Here is a 19,604-nt window from a genome sequence, read left to right on the forward strand (position 1 = left end):
CGTAATTTATTAAGATAGATATATACAATGAAATAGTGTTTTTTTCGCGCTCTAACGATTTTCAAGTTGGATACCTTAAAATTTGCGTAAAAATGAGTAGATTAATAATCTGTAATAAAATAGGGGGGTGATTCCAGCAGTTTTTGCGTTACGAGCCAAAATGTGCGAATTTACTGCTAATTTTGAGTTTTGTCTCAAACTCGTCAAAATTTGGTATAATATGACTGGAAATAATTTATAAATTTATTTTGGACTAGAATTTGGCCGCTGCCTTCATTTATGACCCCAGTTTTCAATTTGGTGGAATGTTGCAAAATAATTGCAATTTCTGTATTATTAAGATAGTTAAGATAGATATATACAATGAAATAGTGTTTTTTTTGAAGATACCTATAAGTTTTGGACGAAACGATTTACAATGTTTTCCTCGGAAGTAGGTATCTCAATTTCAATGAAGTATTAATTATCCGACAATCTTATTCCTACTTAATTTTGTAAATTTAGTGAATTAGAGTGCAGGAAATTTAGGAATTAAATATTTCAAAAACACTCAAGCGCAAATTATCTTACAGAGTGGGAATGATCACAATTACAGAAACATCTATATTAACTGCCTCATCAGTAATAAATTAAATATTAAAACTTAGTTTATCTACAACCAAACCTACTTACTTGTTAGTAGACAAATAGCGTAATCAGATGACATTGCATTGGCTGGAATGTGGCTTGCACGAGATGAGGTAATAAATATGTATGCACATTACTGCTATTAAATATAAGTGCTTATTAACCCGGGAGGTTGGAGACAAATATGCAGATTCATAAGTATGTTGTATGTACATAAACATTTCCCAGAACACAAAATAAACATAAGCATGCAAACTTAACCGTATTTAGCATGTATGTAATAAACCTACTTATAGTGGTACATAAAGGCCACGTACATAAGTAAATAGATAGATACCTATGTAGATTTCATGCAATATTTGGAATACTGTACTGACTCTGATAGATGCCTTGTAGCAATATATATTTATTTTATGTATGTGTGTACAGTTCGAAAACCCAGTAGTATCACGAAGTAATTAATAGTCTAGTACCTGCTTAACAGACAACTTGATAATTGAGAGAAAATACCTTTGAATATTTCAATTCTACAATGTTGCAATTATTAGAACAACAATAAGTAAAAAAAATAATAGTAAGTACATACTTTCCAAATTTTCCCCCGTACCATATTAAGCTCTTTCTCTCTCTTCAGTAACAATTAATAATAACAAATTTAAGAACAATTCAGAAATTTATGAAGTGAATGGTAGTTGCTAAAGTATGAAATCAATGCAAATTCCGTAAGCCCTATGAATAGCAGATTTCCAAATAGGGAAAATGTAATTGTTGGCGAAAAAATATAATGTATCTATATATACTAATGCTATATTTTTCATAAATTTGTGTAGTATGTATTAGTAAATGCGTAAAGTTGTTGCATAAAATTGCTGATTTTACTTGTCCGCAACTTCACTACAATTTTAACTCACAATCAGAGACGTATTTATGAGTTTATAGCAGACGAATGTGAGTTGTAAGAAAATGTTTAGCAATTTTTTGTAGCAATTGAAATCTTTTAATTTATCGACCGGAGAAATTATAAAAAAAATTAAAACTGCAAACAAATATGCGTGCAACAAATACTTATGTATGTACCTGTATTTTTTTTTAAACTTTGCAAACTTTTTCATTTATGTAACACAAAAACAAGCTTAAAATAAAACATTTAACAGTTGAACCACATTGAACTCACCATTTTTTCTTATTATTCATTTCCTTTCAAGTTGGACTATTTTTATTTTATGCGAAAAATAATATTTATCTTAGCTTCTGTGGAATAATCTCGGTTCAGACAATGAAACATGATATTACGCGTACATATGTATGATATGCAATCACAGATTTTGAATGCATATCTCTCATTGATTCATTCATACTCGGTTATTGTCCAACTGTATTGACCCATCTGATTGACACACGACCATCGCGGCGAAATATGTCAATTCGTTCATCAAGTTGTCCAACGAGCACATAAATGCATAAACTCCAAACAGTGACAATTTGATAAGGCAAAATGACAGTGGGAGCAAAGTTGCATAAATAGTGCAATCAGGCAAAGAAATGAGCACGCATTATCAATTCTTCCCAATCAATATCCAAACTCGAGTTTATTCACATTATTATCATCTAAACCTGGACTATTTATTTTTGGGTCATGCAAATATAGAACTGAACTACAGCATTAAAATTGACTTCTGTTGAATTATTCATTCCTACCCAATTTGATTAATATTTAAAGACGACAAAATCTAAAACTGAGAAAAGTGACATTATAGCATTTCTCCAGATTCGTTGAAAACTGACATCGTTTTAATAATTCATCTCCTTATTTATGTATAGATTACAGGAAGATCAATACAGAGCACAATTGTCAAATGCGAGCTTAATGCATATTTATTATGCCCTTATTTTCAAGACCTTGAAAATTAACACGACTTTATAAACAAACACACATATGTCAAACAACTTTACTCGTTCACTCATTTACATAACGTCATCCGTCTAAAAATATATCATTTTTAGCGTCAGACACACAAACAATAAAATAAATCATTCCTACAGCGTATCATCCATTCAATCAATCTCTATTAATAAAACTGCTGACCAATCATTCCATTAATGAAACATAACATCCTTCCATCCACGAGGCTGGATTTTTGCGTAGAAATTGCATCCAGCCAGTCAGCCACAGACTCAAATTTATGCATGTAGGCAAGACCAAGTGCACACTACTCCGCTGGCATGGTCACATTTATTCCAATCTCGGCAAGAACACTCCTATAAAAAAGAACGTGATTGTATGTATCGTGTCGCACTGTAATAATGACACAAAAAGTGCAAGTAAAGTAGAACTCAGCCCTTGCAAAAAAGCAGACCATGCATAAAAACACACACCCCCAGCATCATCTTTCTCCCAAGAATTTCATTGTCAATGTCACCACCTTAAATGCATGCACACCTGTGTACGTGCGATCAAGAAACCGGCGCCGGTTATTGCACCCATGGTCTAAAGACTTTTAAACTTGCCATTCATTTAATTTATCACCTTGAAATAATCGTTGACATTACAAAAGAATTTCAAGAATCCAATCAGCTTGCCAACAAACAATAGTAAAATAACAATAAAAAATCATGTCGTCATGGAAAGTTACATACTCCGTCGACCTTCCCCCAAGTCGTGATGGTGACGTTAGATAACTACCTACCTATTGACTAGCTTCAATAATAAAAATCCAATCCAATCAAATAATGATGAGTACAGTTGTATATACATCCCTCGCGAAAATGCACACAATTATGTACATCCATCCAGCCTAGAAAATTCTTATGCATTTTTACACCGAAAAACAAGTCATGAAACTAATTATAATCAAAATAATACCAAAGTATGTTAAAAACTGCGTATTTATATTATTATTACCCAGCAGCCCAGTCAGTCTGTGCATAATTTCAGGCTGGCACAACAAAGTTAAACTCCAAACTCATATGTACATACCATACGACACAGATACACACACAGACACAAAAGCATGCTAATAATAATACATGAATCAAAATTATGCCAACCTAAACCTCTCCCCTGTCATGCCTACAATTAGCTCGGCTTCTCAAATTAGCACATTAAGCGAGTCGCCAACCATGCAAAATTACAAATTTAATGCTCCAACTATTCAATTTGCCACACCGACAAAGATACACAAATACGAGCATATTTACACTGCATGTACCGACCCAGAGAAGGAAAGAACAATTGCTAGAGCTTTCCAGACTTAACCAGAAATTAGGGGATAAATTCGATTGTGTTATGGAAAGTGAAAAAAGTTTGGCACTCTCATTGTCTGGAGCAATAATTGAACAACTTCCACTATGTACTTACTACACTGCTCGGTGGGTAAAATAATAATACAAGTGTAAGTACATAAGTAAGTAGATGAGACTCCTGAGTGTTGTCCCAACGTGATAAATCGCTTGGCATTGGGATTTGCCATCATCCATCTACGGGAACCACGTACTCTTCCATTCCTTGAATCGACGAGTATGCAAAAACCAGGGTGTGCAATAAAATAATAGATACTAAATAAATCGACATCCTGATCCAGGCCAAAAACTCGTGGTGTGGTTCATGATGGTCTATTTCTTTTTTCTTTTGTGGTCAATATTACATACATTTAGCTAATTTCACTTCACGCGTGACCCCATGTTTATGCATCGCAGAGCTAAAATGCGAGTCATGTGGAAAGGTTTTAAATGACGTGTCGTGCCTAAAACTTTTTCATCGTCATCTCATTTAAAAGTTTTGCATGTTATACATATGTAAACGTACGCATGATGCGTTTTGCGACTTGATGTAAAAACTGTATCGAAATTTGCATGCTATGAATGGCTACATATCTCTCGTCTCATCCTTTCCCTGTGTATGAACATTCCTCTCTTAAATGGAACCCTGCATCGCATCCCATTTGATTCAACATTTACATTCACAATTCATTCTGCTTCTTTCTCCCCTCCCATTGCATTGTACATATTTTCCACATATGTAACATCTACCATACCCATCCCGGCATTAAAAGCCCTCTCTTCCAGCCATCCAGTCCATTCCAGGAACAGGTGAATATATGTACATATATGTGTTTCTTCTTATATTATAATCCCCTCCGATCCATTCGATCCAACAATATCAAAACCACTGCCCGAAGAGAAAAAGGAAGCAAAAAAGAGAGAAAACTTGCATTCTCCGTGTAACCTTCGTAGTGTAAAGTTCTTAATAAACACAGACTCAAATCCTTTAGCTCAACATTCCGCCTGACTTTTTTTTTATTTAATTCACCAACTCATCATCCATTCCGGACTCTCTCATTATAATACCAACCCCGTCCACCGAGCAAGCAAAGCAAGCACTCGTTAATTTTAACTTTAACCAAACCAACAAAATACTGCATGCATAAAACATACACACTCGAGAATAATAATGGCGAGATTGTACATACTACTTACTGCCATCACCAAATATTAACTACTACAACACCACCATGGACCAGGATAGCAGCGAGTCCTCCTCCTCCACGATAGAATAATAATTTGTTATAGACGAGAAGAGACCATTTGGTTACATAGTTGCATTTCGATTCAATCCACGTTCAAAACCACCACCCCACAGACAGTCCTGTCCGTCAAGTCAGACAGACAGCTACACTACACACATGTTTCTCGTCGATTTGATTTCTTCTGCCCTATTAATTAGTTGAGCATTGATTTGATATAGACACTCACCACTTAATTCGATAAGTGGTTGACTGACTGAGTGAGTGATTGTGATTTGGTGTGATGATTGCCAAGAAGTTTGTCGTGGCTGCCAGGCCGATGGGTGGATTGGCAAAGCAGGACGACTTTAGCCTCGTGGAGGAGGAATTACTCAATTTGTGCGAAGGAGGTATGTATGTACATAATTTGGGAGTAAGGTGGTGAGTAAAGTGGTGTCATTAAGATAGTAAAGGTCATGGGAAATTGAGTACAGATTGCATTCATAAAAGTGTAGTGAGTAAATATGTAAATAAGTAGTGGATTAATTTAATTGGATTATTTATTTGTGCAGAGATTCTGGTCAGAGCGGAATGGTTTGCAGTGGAACGCTTCATGTTAAAGAGGATGGAACAGATACCGATCGGGGCTCAAATGGTGGGGGCACAAGTGGCGAGGTGAGATTAAGTGGGATTAGTTAGTGGTACTTCTGCTGGTGACAGGTTGTTGGGTTTATGATGGTGGGCAGGGTTAAAATTAGAAAGTGTGTCGGTATTTAGTACTTATTTATGTATCCGTGCTATTTATGTAATAAAGTGAGTACATGTGGTGTCTTTCTATTTTTAGAGTCATTGACAGCAGGTGTCCCGACTTCCCGGTGGGGACTCAGGTCGTCGGGTTCTTTGGGTGGAGAGGTAACAATTTTTATATTGTGGGAGAAAGACGTTGGTATCTAACTTGCATATTAATTACTAGACCTCACCGTGTACCGTGTTCCAAGTCGAGGTATGGAGAGTTATTTCTCAATGTATGAAATTCCTGACTTGAAAGGACTTCATTGCACTCATGCGATCGGTGCATGTGGGTTAACGGGGTAGGTAAGCCCAGCCCTTTGTAGTTTAACCCACCACAATCAAATATGTAGATAGATACCTTATCGTTATGTATATTTACATATTATTCTAAGGATGTATGTATCCTTTAAAGATGACTACTTAAATATTTTCATTTGCTTGATCGATATCTTTAGAATTTCCGGATATTTCGCAATCCAAAAAGTATTTGATCCTGCTCCCGGAGAGACGGTGGTGATTTCGACCGCGGCAGGAGCTACGGGAAGTGTTGCTGGACAAGTAGCAAAAATTCGGGGTATGTTTTACAAGCACAATTTCTCATTAATTTTTGCATGGACTCGTTTCTAAGTTTTTTTGTTTCATTTTTGTATCAGGCTGTAAAGTGATAGGACTGGCGGGGACGGATGACAAAGTTGCGTGGCTCAAGAGTGCCGGTTTTGACCACGCCATCAATTACAAGAATACAGATCTGGACGAAACGCTGCGACTGGTAGCGCCGAACGGTGTGGACTGTTACTTTGCTAATGTGAGAGACTGCTTTTACCACTAATGACCAATTAGGTAACGAGGCACGTGAAACTTTCTCCGCCCATTGACACACCTACATGCAATCATGAACTCACATAAACGAACCTCCTTCTCTCCATTATATCCACTAATGACATAACCACTTAACACTATGTAAATGGATTATGATGGTTTATATTATCTTAAGCCGGCTTATCCTCCCTTTTATGCAGAACTGCCAGGGTGGGATTGTCCTCATGACTGTGTTAAAACATATGAATTCTGGGGGAAGGATTGCGTATTGTACCTCCAATTTTAACCATGGAAGAAATAAACAAGGTACAATAATGAGATACTCTCCCCACGTGCCGAGTTCATGACATATTTTGATTTTATTACAGCCGTCTTTGATTTCGAAACATTCGTAGTAAAACAAATTAAGATGGAAGCATTCGTCGCGTCAAGATGGATCGATGAGTGGTTTGATACCGCAGAGAAAATTAGGGACTGGATTCTCGAAGTGAGTTGGAGAAAGCACAAATACACTTTTATTTACATTTCCATATGTAAATCTTATGCCAAATCTATCCAGGGTCGCATAAAGGTCGCCGAAACAGTGAAGGATGGATTCGAATCGCTGCCTCAAGCCATGATGGATTTATTCAGTAGTGGAAAATGTTTGGGAAAGATGATCGTGAAAGCGTGAAATTTAGCCTTTAGAGTTGTTGATCTTGATCTTTGTTATTATTTACACTTCTCGGGATGGATGAGTAAAGAGATAAGATTTCGTAAAAAAAGATAGAAAGTGCAGATCGAGCAGTTTTGCATAAATCTATGAGACGCACGTGACTTTGTATCAAAGAACTTGTCTCTTAGTAATCAGTTAAATTCTGACCATTTTATATTATGCAGACTCTCAATTTTTTAACATGACAGACCAATTTTATAGCAGGCATGGATATCTGAGTTATGTATAATTCAAGCATTGATAATCTACTTGGTAGGTGGTTTATGTCTCATCTTTTACGTACCCGTAAATATTTGCATACTATGAAACAATCCTTCCTTTCAAGACAAATACGCTCTCATCGTCTCAGTCACCACCCATCCTCCCAATCCACATTTTACACAATACAAATCATTAAGTTGTTATTTTTTCTCTTTCACTCTACTGGACACATTTTTAACGTCATGTCATTCCATATTTCATCTCACATTTCGCAAACATGTGCCAAAAGTGGTGCATAGGAATGTCTGCACATATTCTGAGTCAGGCCGGATGGATAATAAGACCATGCAGAGTGGTGGAGGATTAATAAGCCTTAACAAGCTGCCAATGAGTGAGTGATGGTTTAAGCACCATCCACCATCAATCTTAATCACATTCTTTTGCTGCACCATCAATATTTATTTATTCTCTCGTCTTCTCCTTCCCACAAAGTAAGCATCATAAAGTCGGCTCCTTTCAGCCGAGTCGGCAGACAGACACAATTCACAATGTGGTAATATTTCTTTGAACACTTCTTAAATGCGGATGGGACGAGTCTTCCATTATTATGCGGGTTTTTAGGAAGGTTGAGTGACAGGATTTGGGCCAAGTGGCAAAAACAGAAACCATAAGAACAAGAAAGAACACCCGATCCACATGAAGAACAGAAACATGGCTGCGATATGGATATGACAAATGGCATCCCTTTTAAGTAATGCACAAGCCCCATATACACACTTATGTACAAACCCCCAGCTCAGTTAGGGAGACGAAAAATTCATATGAAAATGTGCACAACTACATAGATTTTCAGAAATGCTGATTTTCTAATGCACGCATTGCAAGCATATATGTACATAAGCTCTAAACACATTTCGTTTTTACCTTCAAATTTCTACAAAATAGGCTATAAAATGTATTAAAATCATATCTCCTACCTTCCAGAAACTGAGTCTCAAAATTTCCATTTCATGTGACGTAAATGGACACTAAAATTAGCGGTGAAAGTACGCGTATTTCTTCCAATTGCAGATTTTTCCACGAATTTAACTACTTAAAATGAGAATGAGATCACATATTTTTCATATCTTTTGTCTCTCGCTTAGTTTGTTTTCCCTTGAACAGCCTTAACAACAAACTCGGTCAACATTAATTACACAAAATTAATGTAACCCGAATACTTACTCATGCATCGTGCATACATACATATGCATGGGAAAATAATAATCTTTAATTTCTCGAGCAAGTGCAAATGTTGCCACACAGCAAGCATTTATGTAACCATATACAAATACACTGGACGACCATGACTGTAAATTAATAGTATATCATCACTGCCATCACCACCTCGGCGTATGGTATAATAAGCTTCGGCTAATTTTAAACTCGTTTCCAATCAAGCGAGCCTGCATTCCGACGATTCTTTTCCTTTCATGAAACTTTGTTTCTCCGAGCTCATTCTTTGTTCGTCCTTTGAGCTGTTTGCTCGGTGAAACTTTTCAGTTCAAGCTTGGAGAAAGTTCAAAACTAAAAATCACATCAAAATGGACGCGATTAAGAAGAAAATGCAGGCCATCAAGCAGGAAAAGGACCTGGCGATGGATCGTGCCGACGCTATGGAGCAGACCTCGAGAGACGCTAACGCTCGTGCGGACAGGGCGCAGGACGAGGTCGACTCCTTAAAAAAGCGGACGATTCAGATCGAACAGGAATTTGAGGTCACAAAGGTCGCATTGGAAACGGCTACACAGAATTTGGATACGAAAGAGAAGAATTTGCTGCATGTATGAACATTTCCGTATTTCATGTAAATTTAGATAAATTTGCATGTTATTTAAACGCAATTTTTGCAATTTTCATTTCAATTGCAAATTTACATATGTGTTGCATTTTTACTTTCCCTATCTCCAGGCTGAATCAGAAATGGCCTCCCTCGGTCGCAAAGTGCAAGGAATTGAGGAAACTTTCGAAACGACTGAGGAATCTTTAAAACAGGCCGAACTCAAGCTGGAAACCACCGCCCAACTCCACGACGATTCCGAACGTATGTGTAAAGTGCTCGAAAATCGTGGCGTAATGGACGAAGAAAGAACCAAGGACTTGGACGCCAAGTTGAAAGAAGCTACCGGTCTGGCAGAAGAGGCGGATCGAAAATACGACGAAGTTGCACAGAAATTAGCCGCGGTGGAGACGGACGTCGAAATGGCAGAAGATCGCGTTCAATCCGGTGATGCGTGAGTCCTCAAGATTTTTATGCACATAATTTGCATAAAATAAAGTCTAATTTTCGCAATAAATAATTTGCAGAAAAATCCTCGAGCTTGAGGAAGAATTAAAAGTTGTGGGAAACAATCTCAAATCCTTAGAAGTCAGTGAGGAGAAAGCAAACCAAAGAGAATTGGATTACAAGAGACAAATTAAAGCTCTCAGTGCGAGATTAAAAGATGTAAGTTTTAATATTTTTTGAGATTTTGCATCTCAATAAATATCTGCATATATGTAAAATGATTTATTATTCGCATTAGTCCGAAGCTCGAGCCCAGTTTGCAGAAAACACGGTGCAAAAATTGCAAAAGGAGGTGGACCGAGTAGAAGGGGAACTTACTAACGAACAAGAAAAATACAAAAGCATCATTGGAGAGTTGGATGCCACTTATTCAGAAATGACAGGATATTAGATTCTCATGTTTAGCTTTAGTCAACCCGGACCTTGCCATGAATAAAGTGTATCCTCAAGTCAATTAAATTGTGAACATAATAAAAATTCCAGTCGGAGTAATTAATTTATCAGTATAACATTGCCTAGTGAATCAACAGTTAAAGGAACGCATGCATCCTGCTGAACAAACATCATTGTGGTAATAGATACATAACCAGCAAAGAATTATAGGGAAACGATGGCAAAAGATTTTACACACCTTTCAAAAGAAAATTTGTCAAATGTAACACTCTTTGATCCTAACAATTACTTACCTTGATTCATGATTGCATTACTTCACTTACCAATCTGCAATTTATATAAGCATTCAGACACATACAGTAAAATAATGTGCCTCGTCTCCTGTCCCACGCTAAAATTTTTGACGATAGTTTGCATGTTCTTGTGCATAAATATGCATGTATTCAGAAATGCTCCCTGTATCAGTAATAAGTAAATAGGTAACAAGCCAACTTTCACTTTCGTGAGATTTTATTTTGTTATTCAGAGTGCACAAAATCTCACATTTGTGACTCACAAATTGTGAGCATGTATATCATTACGGTTTACGATAACGAGTTTTGACCAGCACAACACGATTTCCAAAAGAGTATTTATGTAACTTAAATATTTAATATTAAATACTTTAACAAAAAGTCGTTTACTTAATATCTACTTAAATACTGTACGGTATTTAGTGTGATTAACAAGTATCACTCACAAGCCATATCCGCAACAGTCTATAGTTGCATGATACACAGCATGATGCGTAAGAAAATATTCTCCATCATCTTTACTCTAGACCATCAGTTCTCATCGATTTCAAACAATTCTCGCAAAATATTAGCTGTGATTGGTGCAGACGTGGTCCACTTTATCCACCGCCGCTCATTCTTCTTCCGGAACTGTTGTAGTTCGTGTTTCAATTTCAAAAACTAAAATATTCGCCGTAAAATTAGGCCTACATATATTCTAAATCTGTTTACTTAAATGCCCACTGACTTGACTCACCTGAATATTTGTGTAATTCTTCTTCGCCCTCGAGACTACCATTGATTTGAGATCTTCATACGGGATCCCGAGTGCTTGCAAGTCTTCCAACTGCGAGTCCTGGCTGTCGTTGGTGACATCGCTTCTGGCATCACTGTCATCGTCACTATCGGTGTACTTGTAAGAGATAAATAAGCAAATTTTAATTAATAATTAGTCGCAGAACGCACATTTTTCAGAGATTTATAAACTTACACAAACTGGTTGCGTGGCTTTAGGCTTTGAAATCTTTGACAGTACTGTAGACGTTGGGGCTTGGTACGATGCCGGGACCGGCTGCGTTCTCGGTGGTGGGGGCCGCATCCTTATTGTCAGCGGTGGCACGTGACTTGATGATGTGTATCTGGTTTGACTCACAAATGAGGACGACGAATGTTCCCCAGAAACATTGCGGTGGACCAAGGCTGACTGCCTGGCTTGATTATTATACGTAGGCGTTGGTGAGGAACCATTTCTGAAATTCACTTCGTTTGAAGCCATCATGTTGATTGAACTTGTCCTGCCATTATTCTTTGCCACTTCGGAGTTGTAAAACTGATTCTGAAGAAGGGGAATTTAATTAAGGTAAAAATTTAGCATGAAACCGTCTCAAAAAATTCGTAGAAATATTTACTCGCATCTGTATCCCGACCACTGAAGGTGGCGACATCATATCATCATCATCTAAGGTCAACAGCTCTGTTGGTCCAGTTCTCATCGGATATTTTCCCGAATCCTCAATCCTGCTGACTTGGACAGACTTGTTATTCAGTACGATGTAGATTTTAAAGGAACGCTGAATCTTGGCCCAGTCTTGCATCATAAGTTTTATCTATGATTTAAAAACAGAAATATGTAAATGCTGCAAAAAATTGTCAATTCATAATAAAATATCATTTGTTTATAGCCCTCACCGGTTCTCGAAGGTCATGTTTCAGCCGGCCTGTGTCCTTCCAAAGTCGTTGCACTGAGTATTTTATTGGATTCAGAGATATACCAAAATGCGCCTTGAAAGCGTCCAACCAAGTCATTCTCACATCAAACACTGCGCTTTGACCTGACAAACGTTCCAGTCCTGGGAACATAGCTGTACCATTCCAACCAAGTTTTATATCAAAACCGATTTTTCGGGAAGATACAGGATTGTATTTTGGCTTGTCATTGGGCTGGATAAATAGTTCATTAATTATTAGATATGTGAGTATATTTTAAGAGTCAGGCAATCAAGTACTTATGTAAATCTGGATGGATTACTTACCATTTTCATGACGCGGAAAATAAATAAATTAGCTAGCCTGAACAGTATAACGTCTCAAACCTGCAGGAAACTATTGGAAAGTTAGTAAATATGCACACGTACAATTAAAGTAAAACTTCATTGCTCAATGGTATTTACAAAGGAACGAGTATTTTTTTTTGAATTAACCCAATTAATCTGAATAATATTGTGACATTCGGAGTGCTTACTTCTATTGCCTTGAATTTAATGTTGAGTATGAGTTGCACACGGGGTCGAGGTTGAACTAACGATTGATTGAAATCTCAGTATCAGTCAAGAATTATGATGAAATGGAATGGAACTAGCTGTGAGACGTGACCACTTGCTACATATTTCTGCACGGTTCTACATATTACATGCGAAAGTTGGCATTTGCTGAACGTATGTATAATGTATGTATTATTTATGCACAGCTCTCGATGTTCAATATTATACTAATGCTGATGTCAATGTACTGTCAAATTGCAATTCCAAATTCCTTTATCTCCAACACTGACCTGCAGTTCGGTGGAGAATCTGAACTTCTCAAGATATCATATGTCCCAAAATGTGTTCCTGTAAATATTTATGTAACCGCGGCAATGTCAATGTTTGTAAGTCACATATAATTTAATACAATGTGTAGCGTATATATATGATTTCATCCGACATGGATGAAATGGATAGATGACGGTCAAGATATATCCATCCTGGCACATATGTATAAATACATAAGTATATTTAGTTCCAACGATTATTAAGGGGTGAAAGCCCTTTATAAGATCGTTATGTCCGTCTGTCTGTCCGTCCGTCCGTCCGTCCGTCCGTCCGTCTGTCTGTCCGTAGCTCCGATAACTTTTGAACGAAAAGACATAGACACTTGAAATTTTGAACGTAAACTCCTAACGTCAATAGAGGGGACGAGTTCGAAGATGGGCACTGTAGGTCACACCCATCAAGGTCATGAAATGTCATTTAAAGGTCAAATTGCATACATGCATCAATTTGAATTGAAATACGGATAACACACTTCTTTCACCCCTTGGTTACATTCGTTGTGACGGTTTATTAATTTAAATAACTGTTGATCATTCGTCGAGACTGTAAATACATAATGTTGTTTTGTTAAATCCAAAAAATTTTTTATTAGTATTTCCTGTTTCTTGTCTTGCGATGAATGATGTGTACGATTCATATTTATTGATAATTGAGACGAGGATTGATGATTGCTTATACATATGTACATGCATGCATATATGCATATATGCATGTAAAACCAACTGGACGAAAGAATGCACAGTCAGTTGAGGTTTAAGCTCCTCTTTCTTCGGTCAAATGGTACACACGTACATGGACACATGAATATATTTATGGCGAAACTATTCTGTGTACTTGCTAGGTCACCATGAAGACCAAGTATCAGATTTCTGTGTCCAAGAATTAGAAATGATGTAGTTGTGTCATGTGCATTTGATATGCAACGCCTAACTTCTCTTTTAGCCAACCATTTTTATGGCTGTAACTATTCTGCACTATTTTTTTATATGATTATTCTAAGAACGATGTACCCTACCATATATATCCATCGTGTCACATTTATGTAGATATGCATGTATATTATGTATACATATGTAATTATAAATGCCGGTTATCCACGCGTCTAAATAAAATAAATTTCCAAAATTTAGCGTAGGATAGTATATAGCAAAACTCGTCATGAGTTTCAAAATACCAATCAACAAAGAAAATGCATTGTAAAAATGCTCCAATTGTGGGTATATGTATTTATGTACTTATCACTTTGTTAGTTTATTCAGTGCTTACACATAATAATATTCTTTTCCAAGATTTTTCAGGTATGTATTAGTATGAAACTTTTTCATCGCGAGTTACCAGTTCGAAGACGTTACAATTACAAATTTTACCCATACAACATACAAGTACATATGTACATACATATTTATATCCATGCAAAATTTATGTAGATTAGCTTTACACATCCGCCAAAGACGAGAGTTCCTCTTCCAGCTCTTGATACTTAATTTTTTCCTCCTGCATTGCTTCCCGTAACCTGTCAATATTTGCGGACAGGAGATAATTCCCCTTTTTCAGGGCGCCTAAGACATTTTCCCGCCTTTTGACCCGTTGTCCGTACACGCGCAACCTTTCTTCATGACTGTTGTCGGCATCGTCTTCCTCGGACGTTGAGCCGTCTTCGTCGTCATCGTCTTCCGTGTCCGACTCCTCGGTTTCGGTGTCCTCCTCCTCCTCGTCTTCTTCCTCTTCGTCGTCCTCCTCGTTTCCCGCTGGGGCGCCGCCTTTCCATATGACGGATGCGCACGCCATGGAGTTCAAGTCGTTTTGCAACTTTTTATGCTTTTCCTTCGCATCTTTTAAATCCTTTTCTAATTTCTTTTGAGTGATTTTTAAAGTTTTTCGCTCTTGTTTGCTCGCATTTTGCTTTTCTTTTACGCTTCGTAATTTGTTTTCCCATAGTTTAATTTCCCTTTCTTCCTTCTTTTCTTGAATTGTTTCTTCATTAACGACCTCGTCTTCTTCGTCCTCCTCTTCAGAGTCTTCTTCCTCCTCTTCTTCCTCCTCCTCATTAACTTGTTGAGGAGCAGGTTTATTGTTTTGATCTGACGGCGAAACAGTCATCTTCTGCTTGCATGTGGCACAAACTTGACCTGCGGCAGCTTTTTTGTCTGCTTCGATTAATTTCTTCTCCAGGACGCGTTGTTTGTTTTCCAGGTCATGAATTGTTGCTGAATGAAAAGAGAATAACATTTCAATATCAATATTTTGTGGGGTTATAATTTTAAAAAAAACATATTTTATACGTTGGTTCGAATTTTTTGGGAACACATTTAGTTTATTGTAGCCCCAAAATAACGTAGTTTTGGAAGAGTTATATTCTTGTTAAAATTTTTCTAAGCAAATATTAATCCGTAATTTTAATGAAAAAATTGAGATTAAAAACCTACTCCAAGCAACTTTGCGGGGCCTTTTAAGATGGCATTAATGCCATCTTGGTAGTTAAGGGCAACACATTTGATAGAAATGACCCCCACCGGCCAACCACTTGACCGATCATACCCATCTTCGAACTCATCCTTACTTTTGACCCGAAGATCAAGTGTACAAAATTTCAAGTCGATAGAATGTCTTTAAAGAGAGTTATAGTGCGTACAGACAGACGGACGGACAGACGGACATCCTGACAAATCTATAAGGCCATCTTAAAAGGCCTAAAAACTTGGGAAAATCGCAACTTCTGAGCAAATATTAAAATATCGAACCCACGCTGTAACGTATTTTGATTACCTTCTGCAGACATTAGCTTGTTGACAACATCTTTAAATTTATTCTCCCACTTTTCGCTTTCCTTCCCTGATTTTTCGACTTGTTTTGTCAACTGTTGTACTTGTTCTTGTAATTCTTCCGCTTCTTGACACTCTTGCACTTTTTTCGCATTCTCGCTGTTGAAACCAGACTTTGATTTCTTTATTCCAACAATGGAGGGTGATTTCCAGAGGCCGGATCCTGATTTTCTTAACCCTTTGCTTTGCTCTTTTGATATCATGGAAACGTCGTCTTGCGATACTAAACCGAGCTGGGCTTTTAATGTGTTAATTTCAGCTTCCATTGCAATTATTTGACATCTCTGGTCACGATTTTTCTTTTCTGTGTCGGATTTATTTTGCAGTTCTAGTTCCAGCATTTGTTTCGTTGATTGAAGGTGATCACGGAGAATGTCGATGTCATCAACGAATGTTAGTTCTTCTTGGGCAGGTGATGCAGATTGACTCGAGCTGCTGTCTACCTCTCGTTGAACGGTTTTTAGCCCTGGAAAATTAAAAAAAATGGGACATGGGATAAAATTAGTAAAGATTTACAAAAGTTCCTTTATAACAAGCAGCGGTCCCAAAAAGATGGGAATCTTAGTGAGACTTGGTGCAACTGTAGATATTAAAGCAATTTACCGGAACAGCATTTGCCTCACTAAGATTTTCATCTTTTTGAAACCGTGTTCATTTAATACTTGTAATTAATAGTTTTTTGAATGTTTTGTTGTCAATGGTGTTTCTATTTTATTCATCCCGTTTTTTGTACATCTCATAGGAAAAACTTTTTTGATCGTACTACACTTAAAATTTGCACAAAAAGTTACTCCTAAATTTGTGCAATTGGTTTCTTGCTGCGATATTCCAGTAATTAACTATAAATGTGTTTCTAAGGGTACATTTTGGTTAATAACTCGGGTAAAAATCAAAAATTCGCTAAGTCGAATCGATAAACTTTTTTAAATTGGCTCAAAATGATCTGTGCAAAATTTTATCCAAATCGGTTGAGAAATGACTGAGATATCGTAAAATTGCACTTTTTTTAACGATAGTAACTGTATACTTCGTAATTTTTGTTGTTAGGTATTTGCCTCACTAAGAAAAAAATGAGCATTACTTTGAAACTTTCAATTTTAAACTGCATGAAAACTGAGCATTCTTGGATACCACGTTTTATGCATACAGAATTTTCAAAAAGTACGGTGAACATGCATACAGATGTATGTACATATGTATGTACACAGTTCACTATACATATATAATCATATTCTCCACTTTTCTCCCAAAATTAATTGTTAATCAGAATGACATTGCATAGCATGGAAATTTAAATGAGCACTATTTTTACCCGAGAGTATCGGCTTGCTTCTATCGTTGCACTGCACCTTCTTTAATTTAACACCGCCTTGAATTTCGTTCAGCAATTTATGATGCACTGCATCCGCTCGGTTAGCTGGTTTCGCCTCCGAGTCGAAAACAAACTGAAAAACAATTTTATATATTTGCATACATTCAATATTAATAGGGAGGTGATGCATATGTAAATGTGCATGGTAAAATACCTGCCCTGATGCTTTCTTCATCTTTGGAATAATAGGTTGTGACCGGTCATTGCACTCGACATGTTTCAATTTCTTCCCAGACTCAATCTCCTTCATGAGCTGGCCTAAATCCGGCCTTTTCCTGCAAGGTCGCTTTAATTTTTCAATCCTTGCAATAACATGTGGGGGTTTTGGGGCTGCTGGTTTTGCACCTGCGAGTGGACCCATCGGAGGTGGAGGGGGTGGCGGAGGTGGCGGTGGGGGTGGTTTCGCCACTTTGCTCTGCACCCTTTGTATTGGAATTGTGGTAACGCTGACATTCCTCGATATTTTATTTTTCGGGGTCTTATTTGTCTCTGCAGTCTTCATTTTGGGAGTAGTTGTTCCCGGAGGAGGTTGTGGTGGTTGTTTCGACAAATTATCCTGCTTTATTTGGTACGGATCAGACGGGGATTTTATATTTTGTCCCGTCGGTTTCAAATTTGTCTTGCGCCATGGCACATCTTGTGCGGGAGGTGGAGCTGGTTGAGCCTAAATTTCAATCATTAGTGTAAAATGTTAACCTTGACCTTGTTGGAAATCTAGGTAAAGTATTTAAGTACAATACCGGCTGCTGTTGTTGCTGTTGTCCAAGTGGGGGCAAAGGGGGACGGACCCAAGGAGGATTGGGCGTTTTATTGGTCGGAGGTATAATTGGCATTGTTTCACTACAGAAGTAAATTACTAGCCACTCCTCCGGAGTACAATATGTGTCAAGTTTGTAACAATGAGTATTGGTGTCTCAAATTATAATTAAGCTAAACTTTTTCTTGACTAAAGAGAAGTGAATTGTTTTTTTAGTGATTCGCAATAAAAAATTATACGAATTCAGGTTTGCGAAATAGACAGTGCCATACATACGTATGTACGTATATGCCACCGTGTGTGTGCAGAATTCTTATATCTTAACTTATAATTTATCGAGGGCAGAACAAAATACAGATGAGTAGTTAAAAAACATGGGAATGTATTTAGGTCCAAAATCATGTCGAGTTTCCGAGTTGAGGAGATTTGGGATAAAAATAGACCTGGTGTAATCTTGTCCTACTTCCGCCCTCATCTGATCTTCTGGAAATTCAATGCCAATCCGGTGCCAAAATCGGGCTGCTCATTTTACGACTGGATGAATTTACATAGTTAAAGTTGCACTGGATGCGTGACATTAGCAAAGCATTATTGAGTACATGAACAAAAAGAAATACATATATTTGTCTGTACTTCTCCATGAAAGTATGTATGTACATACTCATCTCGACTCGAGATTCTCGAGTACATGAATTTATGTATAAATAACGTGATATCGTAAAATTATTAAGTAACGACTTTCACAGCGGTTTAGTTTCCCATAAAATTTAAAAATTGTATAGTTTTTAATTAAATACTTCATGAATTTCATTCAATTCAATCATTTTTTTTAATGAGTTAAATAAAATACATACCTATCTACACAACTAGCAACTAGCAGTGCAATGCAATTTGGTTTATATAAATTAACATATTCCAAGATAAATTTAATTTCAAGATCAGATTCTTTAAAAGTGAAAATATGTGTTCAGTTTGTAATTTCATAACGTTAACGGCTAATATTATTTACAAATCAATTACTTATTTCAGGCATTACTCAAAATTTTGATCGTTGATATCATTAACTCCGAAGTACTCAAACTTTCTTCTTGCACTTTTCTTCCATGATTCCACATGGCACAACCAATTTCCAATAAAAAACTCACAATCGCCACACTTGCACATATCACATACAACTGAAACGCAATCCCAAGATTGTTAAGTGTATAATCATGGTCATGCCGGTCAGAATGTTTTGCATCCCAACGAATATGTTGCTCATCAATAAACCTCCAAAGATTTTCGTACAGCAAGAATATCCCGTTCGAACTTAACCATTGAAGAATGCGCAACATTTCGTTCCCACCAAAATATATGAATTCCCAAATAATATTTTTCTTATAAAATATTTCCTTCACAACGTTACAAGTGACGTT

General features: G+C 37.0%; 4 protein-coding genes across 5 annotated transcripts; 2 read left to right on the top strand and 2 right to left on the bottom strand.

Moving 5' to 3' along the window:
- Positions 1-4,737: 4,737 nt before the first annotated feature.
- Positions 4,738-7,517, top strand: LOC110847354 (prostaglandin reductase 1). Its single transcript, XM_022094288.2, has 9 exons — positions 4,738-5,539; positions 5,702-5,804; positions 5,974-6,041; positions 6,103-6,220; positions 6,377-6,495; positions 6,575-6,726; positions 6,941-7,046; positions 7,109-7,227; positions 7,300-7,517. The coding sequence occupies exons 1-9, from the start codon at positions 5,434-5,436 to the stop codon at positions 7,411-7,413; spliced, it is 1,005 nt and encodes a 334-aa protein (XP_021949980.1). The 5' UTR covers positions 4,738-5,433; the 3' UTR covers positions 7,414-7,517.
- Positions 7,518-7,944: 427 nt separating this feature from the next.
- LOC110847374 (tropomyosin) lies at positions 7,945-10,488 on the top strand. The gene is made up of 4 exons (XM_022094311.2): positions 7,945-9,479; positions 9,607-9,929; positions 10,003-10,141; positions 10,221-10,488. The coding sequence occupies exons 1-4, from the start codon at positions 9,240-9,242 to the stop codon at positions 10,371-10,373; spliced, it is 855 nt and encodes a 284-aa protein (XP_021950003.1). The 5' UTR covers positions 7,945-9,239; the 3' UTR covers positions 10,374-10,488.
- A 379-nt stretch (positions 10,489-10,867) lies between these two features.
- LOC110847344 lies at positions 10,868-13,105 on the bottom strand. 2 transcript variants are annotated; one of them, XM_035846435.1, is made up of 7 exons: positions 12,890-13,105; positions 12,681-12,740; positions 12,337-12,588; positions 12,057-12,254; positions 11,639-11,983; positions 11,405-11,560; positions 10,868-11,328 (listed from the first exon to the last, which is right to left on the bottom strand). In XM_035846435.1, the coding sequence occupies exons 2-7, from the start codon at positions 12,687-12,689 to the stop codon at positions 11,200-11,202; spliced, it is 1,089 nt and encodes a 362-aa protein (XP_035702328.1). In that variant the 5' UTR covers positions 12,690-12,740; positions 12,890-13,105; the 3' UTR covers positions 10,868-11,199. The 2 variants fall into 2 exon arrangements, with proteins under 2 accessions (XP_035702328.1, XP_021949969.1); XM_022094277.2 differs by having other exon boundaries at positions 12,681-12,750; positions 12,890-13,102.
- A 1,355-nt stretch (positions 13,106-14,460) lies between these two features.
- Positions 14,461-18,529, bottom strand: LOC110847334 (DNA ligase 1). The gene is made up of 5 exons (XM_022094266.2): positions 18,173-18,529; positions 17,587-18,096; positions 17,373-17,505; positions 16,005-16,526; positions 14,461-15,445 (listed from the first exon to the last, which is right to left on the bottom strand). Exons 1-5 carry the CDS (start codon positions 18,263-18,265, stop codon positions 14,673-14,675), a joined length of 2,031 nt encoding a protein of 676 aa, XP_021949958.1. The 5' UTR covers positions 18,266-18,529; the 3' UTR covers positions 14,461-14,672.
- Between the last annotated feature and the right edge of the window lie 1,075 nt (positions 18,530-19,604).

This window comes from Folsomia candida, unplaced genomic scaffold (genome assembly GCF_002217175.1).
Source record: "Folsomia candida strain VU population unplaced genomic scaffold, ASM221717v1 Fcan01_Sc001, whole genome shotgun sequence".
NCBI lineage: Eukaryota > Metazoa > Arthropoda > Collembola > Entomobryomorpha > Isotomidae > Folsomia > Folsomia candida.